The following is a 10565-nucleotide window of genomic DNA, read 5'->3' as shown; positions in this document are numbered from 1 at the left end:
TAAGGTTGCGCCCGTGCGTATGACGTCACACGTCAGCGACGAGGCGCAACCTTATAGAAGCGCCTGTTGCCTGTAAGAGAGAAGGAGCCGCCGCCGATGGTCTGTTGGGGGTATGTACTATGGGGGAAATTGGGGGCACTGTGTGGGGGCTACTGTCTATGGGGAAATTGGGGCACTTTCCATGGGGGGGGGCCAGGTCTTTGTAGGGTATTGTGTATGGGGGCACTTCCTATTGGGGGCACTGTGTATGGGGCAATTGGGGCTCTGTGTATGAGGGCACTTTCTATTGGGGGGCAAGGTCTTTGGGGGGTATTGTCTATGGGGACACTGTGTATGGGGCAATTGGGGCACTGTGTATGGGGGCACTTCCTATTGGGGGCACTTTGTATGGGGCAATTGGGGGCACTGTTTATGGGGGCACTTTCTATTGGGGGAACTGTGTATGGGGCAAATGGGGCTCTGTGTATGAGGGCACTTTCTATTGGGGGGCAAGGTCTTTGGGGGGTATTGTCTATGGGGACACTGTGTATGGGGCAATTGGGGCACTGTGTATGGGGGCACTTCCTATTGGGGGCACTTTGTATGGGGCAATTGGGGGCACTGTTTATGGGGGCACTTTCTATTGGGGGAACTGTGTATGGGGCAATTGGGGCACTGTGTATGGGGGCACTTTCTGTGGGGGGGCAAGGTCTTTGGGGGGTACTGTCTATGGGGGAACTGTGTATGGGGAAATTGGGGCACTGTGTATGGGGGCACTTCCTATTGGGGGCACTGTCTAAGGGCAATTGGGGGCACTGTGTGGAGGGGGCTGTCTATGGGGACACTGTGTATGGGGCAATTGGAGGCACTGTCTATGGGGAAATTGGGGCACTTTCTATGGGCAATTGGAGGCAATGTGTGTGGGGGGCACTGTGTATGGGGCAATTGGGGGCACTGTGTATGGGGGTACTGTCTATGGGGCAGTTGTATGGGGGGACCGTGGCCAGAATAGCATTAGGGGGGCCTGGCCAGCATAGTGTTAGGGGGCACTGTGGTAGGGTGACCCTAATACTTTTTATGTCTGTGTGTCCTGTACTGATGGGAGGGGCCCCGTGATTTCTGATGGCGGCCCTGCCACCATGGGCAGCCACGGACGCACAGCTGAATCCACTTTTGACAATTATGACATGCGCACCGCATTTCAAATTCAATAAAAAAAAAATAAAAAATTTAATGCTGCTTTTTTTATTTTGTCTATTTTTTTTAAGAATAACTAAATAGAGGGGCGGCAAATTTCCGGTCGGCCCCAGGCGACGAAAGCCCACGCTACGCCACTGCCTGGAGCCTCCTCAGGCCTAGAAGCTGCTTCCGCACACAGTCCTGAATCAGGATTTCCTTCTGACCTTGTGGTCACATGGCAAGGAAACATAGATAAGTCCGGGCCACGCCTCTGACACTCTGGGCAACTTGTTCTCCCCCTCAGCTGGAGACACGGCAATAGTAGTGGCAACATTTTCTCACTCTCGGGTACTTGCATGGCCACAGAAACAGTCTCTTTTAACACTTTCACCTCAGTTTGCCGTTTCTCTGTACACAGCTTGCCTGGCTGAACTGTAAGTGCGTTTTCCACGGACACTGGTAATTCACTACCCACTCCATCACTTGGGGAACACGGGGTTTGCATTTTTGGGGAGTCCTCCATTGCGGACACCTCCGGAGCAGTCATTGGCTCAGTCTTTACTTTAGCAATATTATTTTTCTCTTTAGACTCTGCTTCTATTTGTGAAATACAGTATGCACCATGCCCACATTGGTGAAAACCATCCCTGCTGCCTTGAGTCTCTCTAAAGTACATGCATTCTCCTTCTCTAGGTTCTTCCTCACATGTTCAGGAACTGCATACAAATTTCCATATATCAAGGGGTACCCACAGGGATCCATGCCAATGGGGTGCACTGAAAATGGCCCTGAATAATCATAAATCTTAACAGACTCACTATAGAGTAATGTTGAGTGGTCATCTTTTTCAGAGGCTCTCCAAGCACATAGCTGAAAGCCATCCAGTTTAGGATACCAGGATAATGCCTGAGTTATTCTGCTCAGATCATCCTCTTTAGGCACAAAGTCTATGGCGAATGCCTTCTTGGGATTAATCCCCACTTCTTTAGCCCATTGAGCCACTTCTCTGGGGTCTATGCGACCCATTTTGGCACTTTTTTACTCTGCTTCAGTGTTTCTGATGTGCCAAATATGTTTCCCACACAGTTACGGTTAAGAGACGCAGCATGCAGGACCAAGAACCACAGAAATTTCCTGCCAGCGTCTCTCTCACAACACAACACCTGGTACAGGCCCCACTTTGGCTGGGCCAAATGTAAGCTTATAGTAAATTAGCCCTTCTATTACCACAAGCTACACCGTATTTTACCCAGGATGAGACTGTATCCTTCAGGGGTGAGCCCTCGCTTTATATGGAGGCCAGGTAGATGTGTGTTGTATTTCTTAATAAATAGGTGCCAGTGGTTCTTAACCTTGAAACCATGAACTGTATATTTACACAGCCACTACCCTCTACAATGCCTGGTTGGAGCCAAAATGCTGCTCACTAAATAGCCCTGCCTGTCTATCACACCTAGTGTGACCTATAACAAGAGCTGACTATTCTTTCTGAACCTACCAGTATCTGGATGTTACATCCAGACTGATGTCAGTAATACAATATGCCAAACATGTTACTGAAACATCCATAAATTAGTCTGTAGTCCAGGACTGCCCTGTTAATCTGTAACTGCCAGTACCTTTCTCACACGTTTCAACAGCAGTAACCAGTGTCTGTATGAGCAATTGTTTGAACGGTCTCTTCTCCCTGTTTATGGAATTTGCAGTGTTCGTTTAACAAAGTGTTTTGGTTTCATGCTGACTTTCTGCAAATGGGATCCCTGATTAAAGTGCTTCTTTTGTGTTGTGCCACCCTGGAAATCTATGGAACAGGTGAGAGATACAGTACAACAGGTTAAATGACCTGGAACAGGCTTAAGCCAATTGTAGAGCTGTAAAACTTATACACTGTACTGAGTATGTGTTTAATTTGTGCTCTAGGCTTTTAGAGGAACCAGGTATAACTGGGGCACAGCAGGAAAAGTATGCTGGGAGAAAGTAGTTCAGCTGTGTGTTTATCATGTTGCAATTAAATAACTAATGTAGCAAAAGTGATGATTATACTGTGAATCCTTTGTAGGAATTATTTTTTATTACACATTTTCTATTACAATACCAAAAATAATTTAATAAAGACAAAATTGAGTTATGTGAATATGGTGTCTCTACCGCATATGTGCATACGTTGCCATAATACTATGCTCAATGGCATTGCTAGGCACACAAAATTCAGATTGATCAGATAGATCAGCCCATTCTGGAAATCCACACATTTGACTGTACTTCTTTCTAGTCTGTCATCCAGTTGTATGCCTGTACATTATGTGCCCAGATAGAGACCTGTCATTTACAGTAGCCTCAGATGCATATGCTAGAGCACAATTAAAATCAGAACCCCTAGTGCTCATTTCCCTAGCACTTGCATCCTAGGCATTTCTGCACTCCATACCTCGTGCTGGAATAAAAATGTTGCACAAAGTGCAGACCATAACACTGGCTAGCACAAGGCAGTCCTGTATTAGGACTATAATGCTTAGCACTGTATGCCTTCTAGTACGTCCCATGCTCATCTGAATGAAGCTCAAGTTAGGGGAGGTAGTGGGTGGGATGGAGGACACCTATGTGCCAACCCAGCTGGCTCCTAATAAATACAGTGCTGCTGAACACAGGAAGTGCTGCACTCGTTAGGAAAGTGCAGGTCCTTGTCCTTCAAGAAAAAGTGCCTGTGGATGATAATGGGGCAGGGTGTAAAAAACTTGACAGCTTGAGATTGTTTTTTGAACTTTGCACCCTGCCACACTATTTATACATAAAGGCTTTGATCTCTAGATAGTCTCAGTTGTTCAGCTAGTGTATTGCCCATGGCCTGTGTGAGGCCAACCCATGTATTTATTAGTACAGACAGGTGAACCAAACTCTTGATGCCCAATGCATGGTGCCTAATTATTATATAACATATATATTGGACTGTATTTAAATCTTTGTTAAATACAGTCCAATTATATATCAGCAAGTTATATAATGAAAAAGAGAGTTACATGTAGCATCTTGCCTAATAAACAACACTTCCCACGCTGATGGATGGCTTGCACATTTCTTCAGCCTATTATAAGGATTGCCCTAGGTGCCCATGTCATTTAACACCCTGCTGGATCACATGCATTTAAATGTCTACTGAGTGTAAAACTTACATCACCAGCCTTTAAAAAAAAAAACGAAAAAAAAACAAAACATTCACACTTCAACCTTTCACATTCTGCTCACATAAGTGCTTGTGGCTCCTCTCTTGTCTCCTTCACCCACACCCATAGTAATCACCAAGCAACCTTCTGTAGCCCCCATACATTCTCAGGCTGCAGCTACTCACTGCTCCACTGATGGTAGATACAAAAAAAGAGTATATTGACATTGACATTATTTTACATGCAATTAGACTAGGTAGGGAGTAAAATGATAAAAACAAAGACATTTTAATGGTACAAAAATACAGCTATGGCATCTGTTATTCGGAAACCTATTATACAAAAAGCTACAAATTACAGAAACATAATCTCCCATAGACTCCATTTTATTTAAATAAATCAAATTTTAAAAAACGATTTCCTTTTTCTTAGTAATAATTAATTCTTACTGGAGGCAAAACAATCCTTTTGGGTTTAAAGGACAAGTCAACCCAAAATATAAAATCTTGCCTAATAACATTAGTGTAGTGGTTACATATATACAGTATATATATATATTTATATTATTTGTATATATAATTGCTATTGGAATTTTCTATTCTCTGCCCTGGTGGCTCTAGCATTTGAAACAATGTAACACAAGCCAGCAGAATAACAGACCTGTCTTGCTGGAGGAGACTGACCTTTGTAACATTGTTTTAAAAGAAACAACCAGGAGTTCAGCAAATGCTGCTTTCAATAGCAATTACATTTACAAATAACTTTTAAAGCACTAAAAATGTTCAATAAATTCACATTGGAAAGTTGCTTGGAATTATGTTTTGTTTTATTAGGCAAAAAAATATTTTTGTGGTTGACATGTCCTTTAATTAATATTTTAATGATTTTTTAGTAGAGAAAGTATGGAGATCCAATTTACAGGATGACCCCTTCACCAGGTTTGATTTGTCGAGTCCCATTGAGTCCTATGGAAGGCTTAAAACGCAAGACATGGAAGGCATCAAAGCTAGAGAAGTTTTTGTGGCTTAACGAACTTTTTGGCGTGAAAATTTTGTGACTTTCGGCATGCAAATGACATTTTAGAACATCAGAAATTAAAGTGGTTACTACAAATTTTTTACCATATCAGGATTTTAGCCCAGAAAACCCTCGGATATTAGTAAATGTGCTCCTTAGTGTTGATAAACAGCATCTGAAAAGAGTGCATTAAAAGTCACAAAAGTCACTAAGTTTATACCTGGAATAGAAACCCCTTGTGACTAATAAATGTTCCCAGCTGATTCAGTGCTATGGGTTATGTTACAGAGGTGTTACTGAACTGGGATCTACTCACGTTCTTGATATATAATAACTTATGCTTATACCTTACTTATACACTGCGCTCTGCTTTTAGGGCAAAATGATGTAAAGAAATTGGTGACTACAAAGTATGGACAGCTACTTGGAAAAACAGTGGGTGTAAAGGGAACAGACAGATCAGTTCATGCTTTTATGGGCGTCCCCTTTGCAAAGCCACCTACTGGACCACTAAGATATGCTGATCCACAGCCCCCGGAGCCATGGAGCTCTGTCAGGGAAGCCACGGCACCTCCATCCATGTAAGTCCCTCTAGCATTGTAGTTACATTAAAGCTATAATGTTTTCTTTTAAACTATTTTAATTTATGATGAACTGCTGAAATTTTTTCCACTTTGCCCTACTCTAAAACAAGACTGTGTCTATTATATCTAATTGGCATTTTTCAGGTGTATACAAAATCCAGCAATAATGGAAAAGTCTGTGACTGTATTCAAGGCAAATTCTGTGCTGCCCCCAGTCTCAGAGGATTGTCTGTACCTAAATGTCTTCACTCCAGCAGGCAGAGAGGAGAATGCCAAGCTACCTGTAAGTTTAACAGCAAACTAAGATGGCGTGCCTCTGCATATTTTTTTCAAAACCTTATTTTAACCCATGTAAAGATAATAATATTTTAAACAGCATAATATGTAAATATTTAGCAGCTGCTCTACATGACTATTAGTATAATTTATAGCCATATCATGTAGCCACTCCTTATTATATACATGCAACATATTAAAAAACCATACATATTAATGGCCCAAGGTATGTCAAAAAGTATGTGAAAATATCAGCCTGTGTACATGATATCAGGTATTTTAATTGCATTCTGTCAAATTGCGCCTACACTAACTTATTTTATTGAAAGGGGTAGTTATTGTTTAATATTACTCTCTACATCATACTAAAAGCTAACTGAAAGCTGGACAACCCCTTTAAGAGGTCTGAATGGATCTACCTAAACTCAAGTGCACAGAGAAAATGTAAAAGTATTTAGTTCTTTAAAATAAATGTTTCCTTTTGTACAGGTCATGGTGTTCATTCATGGAGGAGGATTGGTCATAGGATATGCATCCCTTTATGATGGCTCTGCTTTAAGTGTCTACGAAAATGTTGTAATGGTGTCAGTGCAATACAGACTGGGTCTTCTAGGATTTTTTAGGTAAAACATACTGACTATCTCTTCTCTATGTCTTTTCTGTCTCTTCACTGCCTATTATATACTTAGTTTCTGTTTAGTTTGGAGGTGCCACCTGTTGCAGATTTGATTCAGGCTTCATTGACCTATTTTATGTATGTCGTGATTAAGTCTAAGGATCAGTGAAACGGAGTATGTTGCCAGCTTGTGACTGGAGTAAAGTATAGGGTTTGTCATTTCCTGTCGGCCACCTATGTAATAAGGGTTTAAAAAAATATTATTTTAAGCTTTCAATAGTAATTATTCCCTGTAATGCTTGATTTCCCTTTCTCTCTTAGTACTGGTGATAAGGAAGTTCCAGGAAATTTGGGATTCCTGGATCAAGTGGCAGCTCTTCAATGGGTTCAAGAAAACATTAAGGCGTTCGGAGGTGACCCACAGTCTGTCACATTATTTGGGGAATCTGCAGGTGGACTAAGTGTTTCTGCCCACGTATGTACTTCTTTAAAATTTGAAAATCAGGCACAATGCACTGAGAGGGCTGCCTACACACCAATATTTTTGGTTCAAGAATAAAATTTTAAATGGTAGAGTGAACATAAAAATCATGATAGAATCCCTTTAAAGTTTAGTATGACTAGAACTATGAATTTAGTTTGGAATAGTGTCCAGCTGATTTCTAATGATTCATGTGCCAAAACAAAGTAATTTTTCCCAGTTTGGTAACTTTACATCTGAGACCAAGACTGCATAAATTGTAAATGTTCTCCTCACTTTGCCATAGAACTTGGGTCTAGTTACATCTGTCACAACAAGAAGTTGTGTGGCCTTTTGGTCGGTAAAAAACACACGCCAGAAAAGAGTCATATTTACCCCCTCAGACCCGGATTCGTGGAGAGGCCACAAAGGCCTGGGCCTAGGGCGGCTGAAATGTAGGGGCGGCATGCAGGGACCTCTCCCTACAGCTCCATATCGGACTTTAAATGTATGCGCATGAGCGGGGGGTTGTCCAGGAGTTTGCGCATGCACTGTATCCCCTGTGGGTGATGCAATGAATAAGATCATTATTTGGTGCGTTTTCCACCAGTGTTAAAAGTGGGTTACAAGTAGCACCAGGTAAAATGCCTGATTTTGCAGCAGGTAATGCTGTGTTCAAGTTACTGGCTTAGGAAAAGCCAAATGAATAGGTCCCTGGAGCGAATGGAGGGAGAGAAGGAAAGACCCTCTATTCCGTACTCCAGTTTAGTGTTTTGATTTGGCCCAGCTGTAAGTAGCTGCCTGATTAGGGTGCAGGTGAGCAGCAAATAAAAGGGCTGTGGGATTACACAGTAAAGGGCTGAGTTGGAGGTTGGTTCTTGACTCAGAGTAGGCCACTCTCAGAGCGGGGCACAGGGCAGAAAGGCTGCCTGCCTGTGTTAGGAACTCCCAGAGGGAGTCAGCAGGGCTTAAGGTGAAGCCGGAGTGTTCACAAGAGTGAGTCAACGTGGATGTGTGAAAGTCACTGGGGATGGTGAGAAACCCGTAAAGGTTCCAGAGTGTGGAAGTTACCCTGGACGGTGAGAGCCCTGAAGAAGGGACAAATCATGAACTGTATGTTGATGAACTGTGTTCCTAGGAGCTTTATGTTAGTAAGAATTAGCCCTAAATAAACCTGTGTTTTTGCCTGAAGAAGTGGTGTCCCTGTCTCTATGCTCCAGATCCCCTGCTTACCTGCCTACCACAGCTAATTTTCCTCAAAAATTACATGTAGCCCCATATCTCTTTACTGGAACTGAACATTCAGAGAGAAATCTAAACTTGTTTAAAATAGTATTTGTGGTTTAATGCACAACAGTTTAGTCACTGATTAAATTAGGCAATGGTACGTTCTCTGATTAAAACTTTAGTGTGACGTGATTTCTCTTTAGATACTCTTCATTGTTATAATTGATTTTTCAGATATTATCTCCCCTATCAAAGAATCTGTTCCACAGAGCCATAGCTGAGAGCGGGGTTGCAGTATTTCCTAATCTGATGGTCCATAAAACCGAAGATGTTCTTTTTGGTCGAGATGTAAGTTTCTTCATTACTTACAAGACCTATCATGCTTAACTTTAACATATAATTAAACTGTTTAACATCATAGAGAAATGACATAGCTAATTATACCAAATACCAGTTCTAAGCAATTTAACGTGCAAGCACAAGTTGATATTGACAGAAAGCAAACCAAAAATGAAGGTGTTTTTAAGCAGTAGTTATTTGTTTCATATAGCATGTGTAACAAACTATAGTTCTAGGTTTCTGGATTAGGGGCTTTTACCTGTGAACCAGCCATACATACCAAAACTGTAAAATTACATTTGAGGGTGCTGCAACACTGGGCTGTTTCTCGGCTTACAAATAAGCAAGTATCTGTAGCCAGAGATACAGTGTCAGCCTTGATGCAAGACACACGGAGCAGATTTTAGCATGAAAATGCATACTCATATGTTTTGGCATCAAAATCTGCTCCATGTGTCTGCACCTTGGCTGATGACTTTCCTCTGCGTGCCGACACAAGAAAGAATGGAAATGAACAGAGGGCTGTTTCTTGGTTTGTGCTATTACGCAGGCTCAGTGTGGCAGTACCTTAAGGTCATGCACAGATCCACCCTGGCCATGCCAGGGTAAGCACTGATCTGCTTTAAACCAAACCCCATCATGGCTTTTTAAAGCAACTGTCCCAGCAAATTTGAAACAGCTGAAAAATATACACTAGCATTGCATGTAGACTGTGCTCATGATTAAGTGTATTTTGAATAAAACTAAATTTTCATATCAGACTCCAGATAATGCAAAGCTAGGGTTCTGCACCATCAATTAACTGACTTCACAAGGAATGATATGTATTTCTTTAGATTTACATGGCCATTTCAGCTAAAAATGGCTATTGATTTGCACGTGACCTAAAATTCCCGATATCATTTGCAAGCCGAAAATACCAAATATTTGTATTAATTTTTTGTTATACATATGTTATGTGATTGCATGTTTTAATATTAAAAGACAAATGAAAAATATACATACATCTGCACTCTATGGCTGCTTGTACTAAATAAAATCCCATATGGATGAGCCATCTTTATGGCAAAGAAAGTGTACATTGTGTAAAACTTAAGCTTCAGAAATGGGCAGGCTATTCAATATCCTGGTAAATCCCCATATAAACCCTGCACACCAGAAAAAACTTCCTTAGGGAGGTATTATAGTTAAAAAAGCATTTTATTCATCAAAAGCATGATAATGATTATACTTTAACAATATATATCTATCAAGAAACAAGTACATACATACCACTCGCAATCTGATCGAAAAAAAAAGCGGATATGAAGGCAGATACTCTGGATAAGGGAATACCCCAAAGTTTCGGCTCAAACGCCTTTGTCAAGGGGGCTCTCTATTCAATATCCTGGTTCAGAACAATAGCTTCTGTAAAAATGTCCATTCTCCCGAAATTTTTTTATACCTTTTTGAGACCTTGCCTATCCTATCCTTACGTAAGACATTTAGAAAGTACAAACAATGTAACATACTTTTATTTGGTGGGGGAAAAAGGATTAATAAAAAGACTCTTACTGCCCCGGACCATTTAGAAGCATTGGAGCTTCAACATTATTATGAAGTGGCCCATCTTGGCCAAATATTGGCATGGCCATGCTGTACTTCTGATATTGTTTGGGCAAAAATTGAGGCATTTTCTCCCTTACCAACCTAATGCACACATCTGGTCTGCAATAAGAAAAGCCAAG

At 41.3% G+C, this 10565-nt stretch overlaps 1 protein-coding gene across 1 annotated transcript in view; it reads left to right on the top strand.

Moving 5' to 3' along the window:
- Positions 1–2796: 2796 nt before the first annotated feature.
- Positions 2797–10565, top strand: part of ces3.7 (carboxylesterase 3, gene 7) — a 17544-nt gene continuing 9775 nt past the window's right edge. Inside the window, exons 1-6 of the mRNA XM_002943419.5 lie at positions 2797–2970; positions 5713–5917; positions 6065–6203; positions 6686–6819; positions 7134–7287; positions 8734–8847. Of these exons, the coding sequence (XP_002943465.3) occupies positions 2910–2970; positions 5713–5917; positions 6065–6203; positions 6686–6819; positions 7134–7287; positions 8734–8847 (807 nt within the window). The 5' untranslated portion in view covers positions 2797–2909. The remainder of the gene's footprint in view (positions 2971–5712; positions 5918–6064; positions 6204–6685; positions 6820–7133; positions 7288–8733; positions 8848–10565) is intronic.

The sequence above is a fragment of the Xenopus tropicalis genome, chromosome 4 (genome assembly GCF_000004195.4).
Source record: "Xenopus tropicalis strain Nigerian chromosome 4, UCB_Xtro_10.0, whole genome shotgun sequence".
NCBI lineage: Eukaryota > Metazoa > Chordata > Amphibia > Anura > Pipidae > Xenopus > Xenopus tropicalis.
The sequence above is the reverse complement of the archived record's forward strand: the minus strand, read 5'-3'. Positions and strand labels throughout refer to the sequence as shown.